This window comes from Camelus ferus, chromosome 5 (assembly GCF_009834535.1).
Source record: "Camelus ferus isolate YT-003-E chromosome 5, BCGSAC_Cfer_1.0, whole genome shotgun sequence".
NCBI lineage: Eukaryota > Metazoa > Chordata > Mammalia > Artiodactyla > Camelidae > Camelus > Camelus ferus.
In genome coordinates this window covers 51,955,277-51,975,301 of record NC_045700.1, presented here as the reverse complement: position 1 = coordinate 51,975,301, position 20,025 = coordinate 51,955,277, and the positions used below count along the sequence as shown (strand labels likewise).

The 20,025-nt window shown below is 32.2% G+C and overlaps 1 protein-coding gene across 2 annotated transcripts in view; it reads left to right on the top strand.

Moving 5' to 3' along the window:
- Positions 1 to 20,025, top strand: part of CWC22 (CWC22 spliceosome associated protein homolog) — a 55,217-nt gene that overhangs the window by 23,248 nt on the left and 11,944 nt on the right. For both annotated transcript variants that reach the window (XM_006183037.2, XM_032479854.1), the window contains exons 5-14: positions 2,009 to 2,254; positions 5,861 to 5,989; positions 7,398 to 7,566; positions 7,899 to 7,952; positions 9,835 to 9,970; positions 10,055 to 10,261; positions 10,349 to 10,411; positions 14,468 to 14,572; positions 15,869 to 15,950; positions 19,553 to 19,613. In XM_006183037.2, the coding sequence (XP_006183099.2) occupies positions 2,009 to 2,254; positions 5,861 to 5,989; positions 7,398 to 7,566; positions 7,899 to 7,952; positions 9,835 to 9,970; positions 10,055 to 10,261; positions 10,349 to 10,411; positions 14,468 to 14,572; positions 15,869 to 15,950; positions 19,553 to 19,613 (1,252 nt within the window). The remainder of the gene's footprint in view (positions 1 to 2,008; positions 2,255 to 5,860; positions 5,990 to 7,397; positions 7,567 to 7,898; positions 7,953 to 9,834; positions 9,971 to 10,054; positions 10,262 to 10,348; positions 10,412 to 14,467; positions 14,573 to 15,868; positions 15,951 to 19,552; positions 19,614 to 20,025) is intronic.

Below are 20,025 nucleotides of genomic sequence, written 5' to 3'. Positions count from 1 at the left end.
TTTGATCAAACTTCTCTGCAGTTTTGGAGCTAAACACATTATATGATACCCGCAGCCAAAATTTCCTTTTCACTCTTACTTACTTTCTAATGTATACCCAATCCTTAAACGTCAGATTAATTTAACCTCCAAAAGCCAGGCTCATCTGCCATCACCCTAATGACACTTAATAAGAGCAACTTCTACTAACATAATTGGTGAGCTGGGCATTCTGTATACTTTCTCAAATACTGTCAAAACTCTTACATACTAGATACTATTTCTCAAAATTTACATACAAGGAAATGGGTCTGAACTGATTAAATTACTTGAGGTTGCAGTTAACCCATCTGGTAGCTGATGAAACTGGGATTTGAGCTCAATTCTGACTCCAAAGCAAATGGTTATTTCCATAATCCCTGACTGTATTACTTCACTGTAACTCTGTTTGGTCCAATGTATGTGTATAAAGTCGATCCACAAAGTCACACTGTGAAGTAAGCAGGTTGTGTATTATGTAGAATATAAAGGCTAACAGTACAAGAACTCTTGAAGAGAAATATTTCTGTTCAGACTCAGAAGACTCTGTTACTGCTATACTCTAAAGGAATAAGCACTGTAACTGTAAGGATAGGATTTTACCAGCCAGTGAGCAGCCTACCTAGTGTCTCTTAAAAGAGTCATAACCACCGTCAGTAAATTCCTTCTGTAGCTACTCTCTTGGAACATGTTACACCCACGGTAAGAAGCAACTCAACTGCAAATCAGTGTCTAGATTTCACAGCACCTGCCTTTGACTAACTGGGGTTTCTGTTTGGAACCACTTTTTTCCCCTACTGTTCATGTTATATTAGTACATACAGACTCTTTCCTCATGGGAAGTCACTGGGGTCTCTTCAGTTTTTAAGCAGTTGCTCCACAGCTACCTGAGGAGGCGAGTGCTTTTCTCTCTCCATGTAGGGTGTATTAATATAGACTATCTCAAATATACTTTCTAGATTTAGCTAAAATCAATTGAGCGGTTTCTTGGTAATGCACTGATAAAATGACACTTGTTTTTACTTACTGGTTTGTATAACATACTTGTTTGTATTCATATAACTCATGATTGTGCAAAGCATGAGCAGAGTAATCTGAGTTTCTAGGTAGTATATGTAAAAAAAACAACCAAGTGGACAAACTCCTCTCTGGAGAAAGATAGCAGAAAGAAAGAATTCATTCTTTCTTGCTAGTTCTTGGTAGTTTCAGAGAACAATACCCTGATTGCTTTAAAAAATCAATATTGTGGTTGGAAAATTGTTTGTTTGTTTTTTTTTTTACATTGTCTCAAATAACCACAGGCTTCTGGTATTCTGAGATTTACAGTAAAAATACCAGTTCTATCAAGAAACAGTGTCAAAAATTATAGTGTTTTTAATAACATTTGTACTCCTAAATTGCCATTATTGGAGATAAACTCTGGTTTCTTCTGGTTTTATCACGTACATCACAGGCCAGTTTGTCTTCTTAAAACACTGTTTTCATGTCACTCTCCCACTCAGAAACTGTTAAGGATTCCTTATCACCTCCAGAGTACAAAACTTAAAGTCTGCTGCTTGTCTTTTAAGATTTCATAGCCTGAATAGAACTCATCTTTCCAACTACTGTTACACATGATTCTTTATTGTTTCTGCTCATTCTGGTCTAAACATCCTTGCTCAGTTTTTCAGGAGTTATTTTGTCTTGTACTGGTTGCGGAATGTTATCCTGTCTTCCTCCGCCCCCATCGCCACCTTGCCCCCAGTGTAAATCCTGTCAAGCCTTGAAGACCTAGTTAAAGTTACATTTTGTCTGTGAGGTACTTCCCCATTCCAAACCACTTTTCCTTGTCTGAATTTGTGACCCCCAAATGGTCTCACTCGTTTAGTATATAGTTCATTTAAGAATGTAATTTGTATTGTCTTTTCTCTGTTAAAAAAATATATATATATCTTTATATACATCTATCTATCTATCTATCTATCTATCTATCTATCTATCTATCTTACAGAAGCAGAGACCGAGAAAAACGCAGAGAAAGAGAAAGAGATGTGGATCGGAAAAGATCCCGGAAATCTCCATCTCCTGGGAGAAGAAGCCCAGAACCATCAGTAACCCAGAGTTCATCTGCTCAGGATGAACCTACTACAAAGAAGAAGAAAGAGGAGCTGGATCCTCTCCTTACTCGCACGGGTGGAGCATATATTCCTCCTGCAAAGCTCAGGATGATGCAAGAACAGATTACTGATAAAAACAGGCATGTCAATATCATTAAGTATACAAGGTTTTATCCCTATTGAAAAAAAATCAACTATTGTCCAGTTAAACTTGACTGTTAGAAATTGCATGAGTCCACAGTGATAGAGACTTCAAATTGGACTTCTTTGCTCCCTACCTTCAGAAGCTCCAGTGGAGCCTTGCTTACTGTTTTCCCTGACATGAGCTCATAATTCCTTTATTGTTTTGCATGAATGAATTGAAAAGTTTGAGGAAAGATCACTATCTTTTTTTTAACTATTTTTAAACTATTCTTTTTATAGTTGCATGCCTATTAGTAGTATCCATTTTTCATTGATAATCAAGAGTATTGTTGATATTCTAGAACTAGAATGGATCTTTCCAGTTGTATCAAACCAGGAGTTGGTAAACTTTTTCTGTAAAAGGCCAGATAGTAAGTATTTTAGGCTCTGTGTATAAGGCCATGTAGTAAATATTTTATGCTTTATGCATTATTCCGTCTCTGATACAGCTACTCACCCTTGCCATTGTAGTGAAAACAGCCATAGATACAACATTTAAACAAATGAAGGTGGCTGTGTTTCAATAAAGCTCTGTTTAAAAAAAAAAACAGGCTGTATACTGCATTTGGCTCTTGGGTGTGGTTGCCAGCCCCAGTACTAATCTGTGAGACAAAGCTGACAGTTTTCCCTTTTCCCGCCTTTTCCTACCTAGACCATAATATCTTAGACTATAGTTTTTTTTGGTACACCAAGGCAGACACTCAAAATTCATGTATGACCATTCACTCTTTAAGTACCTTTTCTTCCCTTTTCAAAATAGTTGGGATGGTGAGGAACTATGTAGGAAGCGCAGCTAAGTTTTCAAGACCTTTTTCTCTAGTGGAATGAGATAGTAACCAGGAAAACTGTGGTCCAAGATTGAAATGATCACTCAATTGCCAGGTAGTCAGTAAATGGTTAGGATAGAGGGTAGCTATGCTTTAAGGAAAACAGATTCCTGGTGAGTCAAGAAAGTCTTCCCACATCTTTCTTGAGTACTTTAATGGCAACTTGAAAGTACTTGAGAACCTTATATAAATGAAATCTAAATTTGTTACAAGAATTAGCTTGAAGTGGAAACATCATTTACATAAAATAAAGAAAAATCTTTGAAGTAAAGTTTAAAAAATTTGTGAGGTAGGAGGGGACATTTAAATGACATTAAATTTAAAACTAATATGTAAGTTTTTCTTGATGTGTCATATTCCAGCATTTGGTAGTGATGCCTGGAGTGTTAGTTGAGAAGGGATTTGGAGCTGGCTTCTGTGGTTTGTGGGAGCTTCATGATCATGTAGGCATTCTGGGAGCATTAGTAAGAAGTATTTATTGTCTCTAATCCAGTCCAAAGCAGTCCTAATTGTAAAAGACCCAAAACATTGTTAATCTAAGTCATACTTCTTTATAGATAAAGTGGGCAGAAAAGAGTCCACAGTATATGCAATTTTAAACAGATTCTTGGAAGATAATTTTATACACATTTGAACTCTGTTTATAGGATGTAAAGGAGACAGAAGTAGGAGTTGTAAGAGTAGTCTGTTTGTTTTCAGGAGATACTAAATCAGATTAATTATAGGTTTCCTAATTATGAAGTACAGTTGTACTTGATTATAGTCTTTTGACCAAAGTTTAATAGGATAGTTTGTGATTATGTGTCAACAGTATCTTACTGATCGGGTTCATTATTAAGCCATAGATCTTATTTCTCTAGACAGTAGCATACTAAAGGGTTGAGGGTAAGTAGGAGTGTTCCACCTTGGATGCAGACAGTAAGGGGATATATATATAATCTACAGAGAATTTAGAAAGGGTAATAAAATTAACTGCAAGTTAACTGCAAATCAGTCTGCTTTTTGTCTCCATTGTCTGCTGAGAAGAGTGTCAGTGATAAAATCCTCTTCCTCACCAGGGCAGACAACTCTTACTACCTCTCCTTAATATACCACTCCAGAACAGGGATTCTTAACCTACATACTTTTAAGAGGTCCATGGGTAGAATTCAGGCAGTCTGTGAATGTGAACAGAAAGAAAATTGCATCTTTATTTTTATTAATCTAATTTAGCATTTCTTTCTATTAGGAATTTAGGCAACAGACCATAGTATTAACAGATTATTTGTTACAAATACCTCAAAATATTGTTTATGCTACTTGTAAATTAAAGATGCCTACCACTACTTGTCATTTAATGTGCTAAAGAAGCATGTAGAATACTGTATCAAATTTCTGTTCTTTCCATGGTTTGAAAACTGTATTTCAATATGATTGGTATCCTTTGTAATCCCATGTATTTATGTATATTATTCTAATAAGTTCATTACCTTCGCCAGCCTGACAGAGAGGTATAAGAAAGAGGAAAAGTTAGGACTTTCGGCAGCTGAAATCATATTCACAGAGAAATAATCATAAAAACCATAGCATTTTAGAACTTTAGAAGACCTTAAATATTAACAATTTCAACCTAGAGAAACCTAGTTAGACTAAATAATTTACCTAAGCTCTAAGTTAAAAAACAGCATAGCCATCTAGCATTTAGCTGATATATCTGTGAGACTACTGCCTAAATATAGAGATGTTCTTTAAAATACTTAGAATAGTCTTTCAGCCCATGATTTCATATGACTCCCCTTTCTTGTAATTAATACTATTTTTTTATAGTTTAAAACATTTAGTTTTCTCTGTCATGCTTTTATGAGAAGGGACATAATAACAATTTCCTTTTTATGGCTTATATTTAAATATTTCATAATTATTATTTAAAATAAAAAATAGTTGCTTTTACTTTAAAACAAAATAGTACAGATGAACTTATTTGCAAAACAGAAACAGACTGAAAGACATAGAAAACAAACTTTTGGTTACCAAAGGGGAAGGGAAGGGGAGGGATAAATTAGGAATATGGGATTAACAGATAAAACACTACCATATATAAAATAGATAAACAACAAGGATTTACTGTATAGCACAGGAAACTACATTCAATATCTTGTAATAACCTGTAATGGACAAGAATAAACTATACACACACACACACACACACACACACATATAAAATCAAGTCACTTTGCTGTACACCTGACATGAGCACAATATTGTAAATCAACAATGTACTTCAATTTCAAAAAAATTTCCTTTGAATACAAGTTTAAATTAATCAATGTAAAGGAAGCATGTATTGAATCTAACTAATAACTGTTGTAAATTACAGTATACATGGACATAGAACAAAATGTTACCTTACATTATTTTATGATGTTATTAAAGGGAATTAGTCTATATATGAGTATCATGTATACAGAGAATCAAATACAGTTTAGGATGTAATTTGTGTGCCCAAATGGTCATATATTGTACTGCATTTTGGGTCATTTTGTGAAAATAATGTTAAAAATGCAGGAGTGAGGGTATAACTCTGTGGTAGAACGTGTGCTTAGTGTGCACAAGGTCCCAGGTTCAATCCCCAGTAACTCCATTTAAAAAAAAAGAAAAGAATGTTAAAAATTAAGGAATAGTTAGTATTTTTTGTGTCATTATAACCTCTTGATTATTGACTAAGTTTTCATCTTTATTAAAATCAATTCTTTTTAGCTTAGCATACCAGAGGATGAGCTGGGAAGCCCTAAAGAAGTCCATCAATGGTCTGATCAACAAAGTCAACATTTCCAATATCGGTATTATTATTCAAGAACTTCTTCAAGAAAATATAGTTAGAGGAAGGTAAGCATCAGCTATTTTATTTGTAGTATTATATAGCAGTTTTTCAAAGGAACATAACATCTACACGAACAGTAATCATTAACTTATTATACTACTTCATTTTAAAGGTAATTGAGAATATTTATTTAAAATGCAGTTCTTGTGAAAATGTAAGCTACCAAAAATAACTTGTACTCCACATTAGAGGTTGTGTGGAGTTTTTACTTTTTGAGAAGCTTTGATACTGCATAATGATTTTTGCACAGATACTTGTTTACTGACTATTTCCAATAATTAAACTCATGAAGAATAATGAAAATTTACTTGTATATACATAAAAGAGCTACCTCAAACCAGTTTTATTATTTTAAAATCTGAAGGCTCTTTTCCTATGTCATTTCTTAAGACCTTGATTCATCATCTCAAAACCGTTGGAAATACAAAGGTGTAGCAGGTTGTAGGGATTAGTAAGGTGACAAGGAGGCAACCACTGCCCTCAAAGATTAGGCGGTTGCTCCCGTTTTACTCAGAAAGAAGCAGACTCAGGAACGTTATAAGGGTAGCTTAAGACCTTACAATTTATAAACAGTTCTCTTTTCTCGTTTTCTACTCCAGTGGTTCAATTGTCATACCTAAACCTGGTAACTATTAAGACATTGTTTTCCTGCCTTTTGGCAATCTAGTAATTAATTACTTATCATTACATTGCTGAAAATAAGTCTTCAGTTAGCCTACTTTGTATCTCTCTTCTTATCAAATGTATGTAGAAACATGTCCATTTCAAAATGAGTTAGAAGCTAGAACCTTTTATTTTCCTGTCATTGTTTGAGCATTATTCTTGTAATGCTTTGATTTGGCTTTATCTCTCTAAGAAGAATTCCAAATTTTCACTTATTTTTGCTAACAGAAGACTTAAGCCTGTCATTAAAGAAGGAAACCACTCAAATTGGTCTTTAATCACAGAATTCATTTCTATGAATATTGGGCCCATAATGGAAACTTCACATTAAGTCTAAGTTCTGTTCTTTTGAAGCAGGTCTTTTCTCCCTTAACTTTTTGGGTAATGTTAAACAAATTAATATAAGAAGTTAAAAACTCAAATTCATGATTAAATGTAATGAACAGGAGCTGGAAAAGAGGAATTATATTTATAGAGAAAAATTGGGGGGGAAAAGTTATAGTAAAATCTATTTTACAAAAGCACAGATTGAAGCTTTGTTTTCTCAAAAACAGTTTTTATTTATTAGTAAGACAAAGTCTTCCCCTAAGTAAGAGTGGTAAAAATTTAGTCCTAATTTAGCTTTTATGATGATTTACACGGGAGTAATATGGCTGGATATTTTTTTTTAAACAATTTTAAATTGAGGGATTTTTTCCTTCTAATTAAATTGGTGATTATTGTTGACTACTTTTTTTTTCTCTTAATCAGAGGCCTGCTATCCAGATCTGTTTTGCAAGCACAGAGTGCTTCTCCAATCTTCACTCATGTTTATGCAGCATTAGTGGCAATTATCAACTCAAAATTTCCACAAATTGGAGAATTAATCCTCAAAAGGTTAATTCTTAATTTTCGAAAAGGCTATCGAAGAAATGATAAGGTATATATAATGGGCTTGTAAGTAGGCTGCTACGGGGCAGACTGATAAACCAGTATCAACTGTAGTTGATAAAATTGCATGTTTCATGAGAACTTTTTTTTGTTCTCGTAAATATCCGTGGCCTCTAATAATGAGCAACAAAAATGATGGCTGTAGCTGTTGAATTATAACTATTTAGCCAGAAATGGCACTCTTTCATATGTTTATAAGTAAAAATTACCTTGTGTGTTATATATTTTAAATAAAGTGTGTAAATAAGCCATAGATTCTATAGTTAAATGAAAATCAGTTTTAGTTTATAGATTTACTTTGTCTTTACTTTCCCTTCTCAGCCACTTTGTTTGACAGCTTCAAAATTTGTGGCACATCTTATTAACCAAAATGTGGTAAGTACTTATTTTTAAAATTTGGTGCCATTCAGTGGCATTACACTATAGGCTTGAGCCATTACAGTGACATATCTTTGTTTTGATTTATAGTCCTCTGGAAAAGTATCTTGAATGATATTTTACCTTTAGAACCATGAAAAATGCATTTAGTATTTTTTGATATAAAGAGGAACTTAGAACAAGAGTTTTATCAAACTGATCTCTTAGTATTGTACGTGGTTACTTAACTACAGATATTTTCTTCAAATAATGTAGTTTAATTGTTTTTTTTTTTTGAAGTTGCTATCTCTTCCACTTCCTTCCCCTGTTCCTAGTGTTCATGAGAACCTAACAGCTGATATTCTACACAAAATACTATTCCCTACAACTGCATAGTATATGTATATATTCATATGTATAACTATATAGTATATGTCGTATTTATCTTTTCTTAGAATCAGTTTATAAAATATAGTAGATTAAATTTAATCTGTTTTAAATAAACAGATAATTTATTTTATAGTTCAATTTGTGTTTATTTTATATTCATCTGCTATTTGAGAGTTTTGATTTAGCTTTATTTTAAACATGAAAATATTAAAATTACTCTTGTTCATACTCAGAGATTTCCTTCAGATACCATTTTTTAATTATATCTATACATATGAAGAAGAATTTTTAAAGTCATACTTAATTTTATTTCTCTAACATTAAATAATATTTTAATCCTTTCCTATATGAAATTCTTTCCAGTGTTCACTTTTAGAAACCTTTTAGATTTTAACCTAGTTAGCTGTATTATTAGAATGATAATTTTCTACTTAAAATCATAGAAACTTAATTTCACATGTCTCTAAACCTAATTTCACAGTCTATAACAACACAGATAATATGTTTCAGTTTTTGAATGTATATTACACTTACATTGGAGGTATTTTTGGCATTGTCACAAAACAGTTAAAGTGATAAATATTTCACATCTTCCAAACTGTGGTACAAAGCAGTATTATCTTGTCCTGATGTAAGACTGTTCAACCTCTCCTGCCTTCCTAAAATAAAAGCAGTATATATATTTTTGATGTTGTACTAAGTGTGAAGAGGATATTTTTCTGAGTGGAGATTTAGACTTTGTCTCTCCCCATCTTAAATAAATGTCTGATTTTTAAAAGGCATATAAATGATGTTTTGAACATGCTTCCTAAGTTCATTTTCTTTCACAGCAAAGCTTCTCAGTATTTTATTCCCTCTCCTTACCTGGCATTGTTTATAAAATTCTAAATTTTGACCATGGCCAGTATAAAGAATTTGATTTAATTTAAAAAGCGTTCACAACTGTCATTGCAAACAATAAACTACTAGAAAGATATTTTTTGAGAAAGTTAGTATTCATGTAACTTAAGAGCTACCTGGTAACAGAGTTGCTGATAGAATGATTGGGAAATGGATATAGAGTTGTGGTCATGAAGGAGGGTCTTATAAAAAGAATCATATACTGTTCTTCATATGGTGATTATGAAATACCTTAGATTAAAAATTAGTAAATGATTTTTAACTTGTATTTTGAGATAAGTTATGACATATTCTATAGATAATACATATTTTTATATAGAAAATATAAGAATATTTCTTCTGGATATAATCAAATAGTTGTATTCAGTGTAGTAAATTAAAAATTTTGGAAAAATCATCAGGAAATTCTTCACAGATGCATAACGGAATAAAAGAAAAAGTGTATCCTATGTTTAGAGTATTTTTATATACATTATGAAACTTTGTTCATCATATGTACAATATTATCACTGCAAAAACTAGATTTACTAATTTTTTAAATTACTATCAATAGTATACTAATTGTATGTAAAGCATTATCTCTATTCTATATGTCTTCATTCTATTTAAGGCACATGAAGTTTTATGCTTAGAGATGCTCACTTTGCTTCTGGAAAGACCAACAGATGATAGTGTTGAAGTAGCTATTGGTTTTCTCAAGGAATGTGGTCTCAAATTAACCCAGGTGTCACCAAGAGGAATCAATGGTAAGTGTGTATTCTTGGTTTGATATTGAGCTCTTGTTTGAGGATTATAATATATATTGCTTATTTTATTATCTTTCTGTTTAGCTATATTTGAACGCCTTCGAAACATTCTCCATGAGTCTGAAATTGACAAAAGAGTTCAGTATATGATTGAAGTCATGTTTGCTGTACGGAAGGATGGATTCAAAGACCACCCTGTTATCCTAGAAGGGCTTGACTTAGTAGAAGAAGATGATCAGTTCACCCATATGCTCCCTCTGGAAGATGAGTATAATCCAGAAGATGTTCTTAGTAAGTCAGGGGTGAGTGTTGGGAAGTGTAGTGCAAACAAATGTAAATACAGAAAATAAACACTAACTTTTAATTTATTTTTTTAAGATGTTTTCAAGATGGATCCTAATTTTATGGAGAATGAAGAGAAGTACAAAGTTATTAAGAAGGGTATGTAGATTTTTGCAAAATAATTTCTTTTGGATAAGTAGAAGCAATTTATATAATTATATAATACTGATAGAAAGGTATAGCTCCCTGACCCCCACCTGTTGAAATCTTTGCTCTTATGAAGCCATTCTCTTCACTGTTTGCCCATGTATTATATTTCTAATGCTTATCTGTGGTATTACTTCATTCTAAATTATTTAACTCATTTTTCCTCTCCTTTTTCTATTTTAAATCATACAACTCTTAAGTTCTATTCCTTTTAAGAAATACTCATTTATTACTGGTGGCCATTATTAAATTCACTACCACTTAAGAATTACTGCTTAAATTGCCACCCAATTTAATATTCAGTTAAGTGCTATACTTTATTATAGAGTTCTATATATTATTATTTCTTGAGGGCAGGTTGATATCTTTCTGATGAAATCAGTCACCATGTTATATATGGTATTGGTGCTTAATAAAGGGATAAATTGATTATTATCATTTGTACATCATAAGTATTTTGTAAGCACTATCTTTATACAGACATTGGTTTGTATTTTGTTTTTGCCATTACTAGCTAAGTGACCTAGAACAAGATACTTGTCTGAGTTAAGGAGTAAATGTTACTTGTTTGTGTAAAATACAGTGCTTTGTATTGCCACAGAGCATATATTTAGACATTGATACTGTTTTTTTCACATGTGTTTCATTATTTTTCTTTTAAAGTTAATATTCAGAGCCACTTACGTCATTCTGTATTCTATTATATAATTATATTTATTATTTTATACATCGTAATTATATAACAATTCTATAGATCTATTTCTCTTAAGTTGTGATTTTACCTGACTAATACTTAAAACTCTGAAAGCTCCTCAGAAGAGAGAGCAGAGACCTAGACCTCTGTCATCGCCTGCGTTCTGTGCTCTAGTCAGGCTTAGATGTGGAATGTTGAAGGGGAAAGTAGAGATGTAAGAAGCTTCCCCTTTCTATACATTGGCCTAAAAATCTGGGCCAATAAATAGATTTCTTTCCTTAGATGCTGTTTTTCTTTTATAACTTTTGTTTCCAAATAGGGAGAAACCCCTTAAACCCATTTTCTTCTTTTCTTATGAACTTTTTTTACAGTCTCCATGAAAGATGCTACATGATTTTGTAGAATTCTTATTATACCTGATACAATTTTTTTTTTTTTAGCTTGGGAATTCCCCATCCATTTCTTTAGATGGTTGGCATTTGGCCAATGCCAGGAAAGTAGTTTTATTACAGCACTGCTTAGAATCTGTGGTCTCAAGATCCCTTTACATTCTTAAAAATTATTGAGGACTCCAAAGAGCTTTTGTTTATGTGGGTTATACTGTTGACATTTACTGATAAGGAATTAAAACTGGGAATATATTTTTAAAAAGAGCAATTCAAAAATAACAATAATAAACCTAGTACATGTTCACTTAAGTTTCATATTTTTATGAAAATAACTATAACACAAATTTAAGAAGAAGAATGGCATATTTTATATATTTTGTACAGTTTAATGTCTGGTTTAATAGGAAACAGTTGGATTCTCATATTGTTTCTCATTTCAATCCGTTGCCATAGGTTGTTTTGATTGAAATATGTGAAGGAAATTTAGCCTCACACAGATATGTAGTTGGAAAAGGAGGAGTATTTTAATAGCCTTTTCAGAATTATAATTGTGTATATTCCTCCTTAATCTATGTCGATTAATATTTAACAACTAGTAGTTTCTTAAAGATTAACTGTACTGTAAAACCTGAAACAATATTCTTGGATTTTCATACTTTGTTAGAATTAAAATTCATTGCCCTGTCACTTTGAATGGATCTTTTACCAAGGCATGATTTTGTAACATGTTGCATTGGTCATTTGGAAAATACTGATTCACTGAGTTATTCACATCTTCCAAGTTTTATTATGTTGACAGTATCAAAATATTAATATATCAAGAAATCACATTTATTCATATTACCTACCACCTATATTGTCAGAAGAGTCTAAGGTTTAGAAAGTTCCCACACTCACAGGTTTGGCCTCAAGTTTTCCAAAATTCTGCTTTTCTATCTGAAGAGTCTCAATTTTATCATGGTGGCAAATACTGTTGGTTATTTTCCTTGAAATGACAGTTTCGATTTGTTTATATGTGAGAAAATGGTAAATACCTAACAACTCTAGTTTGCCTGCCATTCTTTCAAGTAAAAATTAAAAATATAGCTAATTCTTCTTCAGTTCAGTCACCCAAGTGCCTTTTCTTGAAATAACCCTCACCAGTGTACATCTGTCTTTAAGGAAGTGCTATATATGAACTTAATATTTTCTTAATCAGACTGTTATAAATGACTATACACAAGGGCTAAGATTTAACAGAATTAATAATTTTCTATTTTTTCTTCAGGGCATTCTTAAATGAAACTGGTTTGTGTGTGTGTGTGGTTTTTTCTCCCCAGTACAAGAATGTGGCAGTAAAGAGTACAATGACAGTACAGTTTGATGCCTTGATTTGTGCTCAGGATGCAGCAAGTTTTAACCATCATTGCTTTTGCATCATCATTTCAGATGTCAGCACAGTGAAAAGGCAGATGGTATCTTGGTATTACTAAGAAATAGTTTTGGACTCACAGACCATTCTTTGAAACCATTGCTTTATTCAGTTAATGAAATCCAATTGTCATTGCCTACGTGATTTCAGTAAGTAGATCGATCCTAAAGTGAAGAGATGAGGGGAGGATGATGTAAACGACTAGACAATCCATTTGACCTTCATTGTTTCATAAAATGTTCTTCTAGAGCTGGCATTAAAAAAAAAACATGGCCACAGCAGGAAGTGTGCACAGCTTTAGTAATTAGCACCTTAGAGTGACCCAGGTGTACTTGTGTTTTAGGTCTTACAGCATTTGGGAAAACAGCAGGAGTGCCTGTCTTCCTACTATTGAATACTAAATAGTTTCCACTTTTAAAGGTCTGCGTAGTGTGTTATATAACAATAAACTAGACACTTCAGATCATTTCTTAAAATCACATTTGTTAGAAATAAGATTGGTATGTCAGCTGAGGGCTGAATGACAACTGTCCATTTTTATAAAGTGATTTGTTTCTCATAGTATGAAGTTCTCTGCTAACATTATTATATGTGGCACCTGATTTATACTACTTAGTTAAATATAAAGAAATTAGAATTTTTCTAAAAATTAGTTGCCCCCAAAACTGTATTAAAACTTGTCTGATTATAATAAAAATGCAAAAGTGAATTGTTGGCCAGGGTCATAAAATCTTTTGTCAGGCTGATGAAGCTCACACCATTGGACAAAATATGATTCTAGGTTTTGTCATTTGCTTACTATTAACATGATAGCTGGCCTTATGTAGTCTCTTATTTACATCACTGTTTTCATCCAGTTCTGAATGTGACTTATATTTTAACGAGGTGATAATCCAATGAAGTACTCATCTTACCAATTTTCTTAAACGCTTTTAAACTTCAGTTTCTGTTTTACATACAGAAATTCTGTGGATTGATTGTAATGTTTATTTAATAGGTATACATTTTAATAAAAATCTCATTACTATTTATTTAAAGTGAATGCTAAATTAGGCAATTTTTCCTTCTCTCTTATGTTTCAAAAAACATTCTTAGCCTAATTCTTGTTTTCTGTATCTAGCCCAAGCTGTTCATGATAGATTATCTTCTTTCTGATGATGAACTTATAATATTTTGTCTCCAATATGCTAATTTCCATTTCTAATGTATTTTCCCAGTGTTCTTGCTCTTTTGGAAAACTTTCATCCACTTGTTCTTTGTTCTTCTCATGCTTTAGTTGTTTCATAGCCACTTTCTGTCTAGCAGAAGAATTATACATACGGCTCTCTCTAGTCAAATGAGTTACATTGCTCTGTGACTACGTCGGCAATAATATGAGGCCTGTGTGATCATCTTTGTTGGTTGTACACCACTGTGGGTTACAGTGAAGTGAGAATTATCTCCTCAGAATGGGACACATTTGTCTCACTTGCTCATCAGTAAACTTACTTCCTAAACTTACTTTCTTCTTTTAGAAATTCTTGATGAAGGAGATAGTGACTCAAACACAGACCAAGATGCAGGAAGTAGTGAAGAGGAGGAAGAAGAAGAGGAGGAGGAGGGAGATGATGATGAAGAAGGTAAAAGTACAGCTTACTCAAATAATACTGTAAAATATTCTCAAATTAATCTGATGTAATCCTCTAAAACAGTGATTCTCAGTCTATGGAGGGTTGGGAGGGATGCTACTGGTTTCTAGTAAGGTGAAGGCTAGGGATGCTGTTAAATCTCCTGCAAGTCACAGGACTGCCCCCCACAACATAGTACTATCCAGCCCAAAATATCAGCATTGGCAAGGTTGAAAGACCCTACTCTAAAAGTATTAAACAAGGAAATTCATTTTTTAATATCAGTAATTTTAATTTGACACTTTATGTCTTTGATTATAAACTCTGAAAATGGTGCCTTCATGTTGAGTGCATGTGATTTATGTTACCTTGGCATGAATGTGACAGAAGAGAATGACTAGATATTTGCTCTTCATTTTGGAAAAATAGAGCGAGGAGGCCAAAAGCTATATTTGTACAGAAGCAGGCATGATGTTCTGCCTCTTCAGCTTGGTTATATTATTTCACAGGAAACTAAGCCCAGAACTTTATTTTGCTTAAGTCTCAGTTAAAACATCAGAACATACATACACTGGTTATTATTTACTTGTGTTACATATTTGAAAATATTAAACATATCTTTCCTTTTTAGGACATAATATATTTTAGTTCTATCTTAGAGTGTAATATAATAGCTCTTCTACAAAATATTTTATAACAATAAGTTTAATTTCTTCCAACGTCTTCCTTTTTTAAAACATCTCCTAACCATGCACTACATTTAACTTGTGAACTTCTTTGTTTTATGTGAAAATACTGTTCAAATGAAAGCTATTAAATATTTAAAGAAAGTTTTCATGTGTTAGATAAGAGAAAATTTTGACAAATACTCATACTTGTATTGGGCCCGTCCAACCTGTCATGATGATCCAGTGTTCTCTGACACTGAACTTCTATCCATAAGTTACCGTTTTCTTCCAAATAATCATGATAGCTGATTATAAATATAGAAATAATGTTTTACCAAACAACAGTGTTAGTGCATCCTTTTATAATGTCTAAATGAGCAGGTAACACAGAAACTAAAATAATTTTCCTTGATGAGTTCTGGACTTCTTTGAGCTGACAAAACTTAACTAAAATACTCTAAAATATGGCAAAAGACTAGAAATGGTTACTTTGAATTCTACAAATATTCATTTATACTATAGGAAAGAGTATTTTTAAATTAGATTCTAAGTAGATTTACGAAAATATTGTATAGGGATACATTTTCAGTGCTTCACATTTGTTTTTGTGGTTTTATAATTTTGTTATATTTGATTTCAGGACAAAAGGTGACTATTCATGACAAAACAGAAATTAATCTGGTCTCATTTCGTCGTACAATTTATCTTGCTATTCAGTCAAGGTAAGATACTGTAGCTCAGTTGATCCTTATTTTCAATAGGGGGCAGACAAGGAAATGAGATTTTTAGAACCTGAAGGCAGAAAACTGGATACCACTGCAGGGATTCTCAAACTACCTGCTTCCCTACTCCCATCCTTCATCTACTCCCAAGACCCTGTTAATAGATTCCTACTGTTGGGTCTTCACTTCAAGAGCAAGTTTTCTTTACTTATTTAACTATCAACTAATTACATTTTTTTTTTTTAGCTATGTCATTTCTTATAGTTAAATATCACTAATAAAAACCTGGAAGCAATTCCATGCTACAGAGCTAGCATCATATTTAATTGTGTAGTGGAAGGTTAACATTTAGTTTTTTTCTAACTTGGTTTCTAACTCTGGTTCTAAGCAGAGAAACACCGTTGTGATAACATTTGGACACTGATTTGTTTTGCAGATGGAAATGAATATAAATGGAAGTAGGAATTAAACTTAGGAAAGTTTTGAGGACTCTCTGAAGTAATGTTAAGCAAGAACTACTATGATGTTGTTAAAAGAACCTATTCTCTTTGAAGGCTGTGAATTTGGTTTTAAAGAGGAATAAATGAAAATATTAAATGCTTAGTACAGCTGTCGTTTTGAATAGGAATCAACCTATTGATTTAGTGGGCCCAGTGTTGATATTTTACACTGGAGAAGGAATGTTTTCTCAGTTTTGTTTTGTTACCAAGTTTTGTATATTTCCATTTAGTATGATGTAATAGCAAAAATGATTCATAAGTAGGAGTCATCTTGTTTTCATTCTGTCTGAAAACTTTTTGGCTTAGATTCATCTTCAAAAAGAGAAATGTTAAACAGCAAAACATTGGTTAGAAATTTTTTTAGTTTATCCTTACATATTTCTTTGCCTTTCGCTTGAAAGAAAAAACTATTAAATTTTTTTATACAAACTTAGAGTGGAAAATGAGAAATTTTTGTCATTGGTAGCTATTCTTAGAGTTTGACCTTTTATTTGTCCTTTTTTAAAAGAAATTCAGCAGTAGTCAGTTGTAAACAGCAGGTTCACTGTTTTAATACTGTTATAATTTGAAGAGTTATGATGGAGCTCTTTGAATGATTATTTAAAAGAAATATGTTTTTTAGTTGATCTAACCTCAGTAATCTCTGAATCACATACAAGGATTTGAAAAACTAAAACATTAGACAAGTGACAGCCACTATTATGTAATAGTACCAATTCTAGTAACAGTACAATAACTGCTGCCTTATGTGTCAGTTTGCTAAGAGCTCCCCACCCCTAAATGCCTATTAAAAATAATTTTAGGAAAGAAACACAGGGACTTTGATAAACAGGTATTTAAAGGACATGGTTGGGAGACTCATGTAATAGGATTATAAAACATGAAAAATGTTAGCAAACAGATATCAATCTAGATGAATAAGTAATATTGTTGGTCATTAAAACAGCTGAAGTGATTTACTTTATTTTTTTTAAAGCAACAGTACTCAGTACTAATAATGATTTCAGTTAGATACATGGAAAGATTTTTGGTGGAAATTTAAGTTGGTATGTTCTTTATGGGAAGCCTTTTGGTAGCATGAATCGGTGGCTTGGTGTAATTGCCATTTGACCCTTCTTTTTCATTATATTTCTTAAATACATGTTGACAGAATTATACACAGAATTGCTCAGTGCAAAAAAAAGAGAGAGAACAACAGTCTTACTGCTCAATATAAATAATCAAAATTTCCAGTTATGCCACTATTGAAAATTAGGTTAATGGAGAATTAGCATTGATGTGGGCAAGTGGTCTAATTTAATGTTGGGTAGGAATAAAAACTAATAATATACACTATATAGTACCAAGCCAGTAGTACTATCTTAACTGTATAAATAGGCAGATTCTAGAAATAACACATTAACATATCAGCAGTGGTTATCTTGTGAGGAGGTTAGATTATTTATAAAAACTGTTCACTTATGGAAATCTTGTGAATAGAAATTCTGGCATCTGGCAACTGAACTATTTGGGAGGTTTTTGTTTTGTTTTGTTTCCTTTCCTTGAAGACTGGTTGACTGATCTCACCAGTACTCTTCTTACTGTTCTGGCTTCTTCAACAGTGTTCTTTTATTTACATAAAACATAAAACTACACCATTAGCTTTGCTTTTGAAGATTAGATAGTCCTGAGTGATGTTCCAGTCTGATGTTATATTATTGAAGCTGTAGCATCAGAGGGAGGTGGGTCTATAATATCTTCAACAATTTGAAGTTTCTTAGATTGGAGACATCAATAAACCATTTGTAAATACAATTTGAAAACTGGAATCATGGAAAATCTTTTTTCTTTATCCTTCCCTCAGTCATTATTAATCTGTGTTAAATCTGAAATTCATTTGGTTTCAAATATCAAGCAAGTTTAGTTCATTTAATGTTAACATTTAGTGCAGCTCTGAAACAGTCATCGTGTAGGGAGTCACCCAATACTTTTAAAATAAAACAGGAACAAGAAAAATAGATTGTCATACCTTCTCCCTGATACTTCACTTGGTAGATAAAAAGAAAGTTGTAAAATTTTTCCATCAGCTACTTGACTTGTTTTTCAGAAATTGCAGGATTTTTTTCCTGAGTACTAATTCTACTTTTTTAAAAACAAAACTAGAAAAGAAGTGTCACATCTTTTAAAATACTCTTTGGTATTGCTATATTACTGAGGTTTATCAGCTACAGTTAGTTTAAACTTAGTACTAGATACTGTTTAATATTGTCTGTTATAAAAGCTCTTTCTTGATAGATTTCTTTTTTTCATTTTAGTTTTTTATTTTAATTCCATTCTACTATCCTGGGTTATTACCCCTGTTGTGCTTATGAAATCCAGTAAGTAACAGAAGCTGAGGAATACAGATGAACCATAAAACTAAATGCATAATCATTATATTTCAGATTATTTTATACTGCTGTTATCAAATGATATTAGGATTATTCCTGATTGAAATTCACATTGAGTTTGATAATTTAAGTGAAGCATATTGAAAATACTTTTCATGCAATTTATATGAATACTATACAAAAAGAATTTTTTTCTTTGTAAGTGATTTTAGCTATTTACTATTTTTATACTTAGTTTTTATATAATGTGGAAGCCCTGTGTTTGGGTGTGAATCAAGATAACTTATAAATGTGGTGATTAAGCAGTAGATGTCATACTGGGCTCCTGGAACATCTTCCACCTCTTCCTGACTTGGATCAGAGAGAAGTGGAAATATTTAGCAATGTGATAAAAATTTGTCTGCTTTCTGTGTCTATTTATGCGCATTCTGGACATTTTGTATAATGGAATTATACTATATGTCTTTCTGTCTGACTTCTTTCACTTGTCTGACTTCTTTCACTTAGCAGAAGTCAAGATTCATCTACATTGTAATATGTGCCAGTACTTCATTCTCTGTAGAGTTAAGAGCTGTGTCTTTTTTATATCCACAATACAAGAGTATGAAATTATAGTTTAAAATAATTATTTAAAACAATGATCAAAGAAAGATTCTCGTGTATGAAAGAGTGCTACAGTTTAACTATGCTTCAAGTTTTTAACCTAACTATTGTGACCATTTTATCTCTACAGTTTAGATTTTGAAGAATGTGCTCACAAATTGCTGAAAATGGAGTTTCCTGAGAGTCAAACAGTAAGTTAATACTTTTTTTATTATAAAAATATTTAAGACAGTTAATAGGTTTCATGAATTGAAACAATAACTCAGTACTAAATATTCATTTTTTAAATGTAGATTTTCTAAAATTTTTAAATAACTCAAAACTTAAGAGTCCTAGGGTGCTTCATATGTGCTACTCATTCCAGTGACTTAAATTGGCTACTTGAATGGGCTGTGGGAAAAGGAGGAATTCTCCCTGAACCACGACACTTTACATAGATTTCTGAGTGATTCAAATGGTGGCTTACATACAATAGTTTGTTCTTTAAGTTTGTCTGCTTTATGCACTAAAGCATTCTTTGCCCCAGAAATTAGAAAGATCACCATACATGTTGTTACATTGCTTTAATTGGATATAGAAGAGTATGTACCATTTTTTAAATTC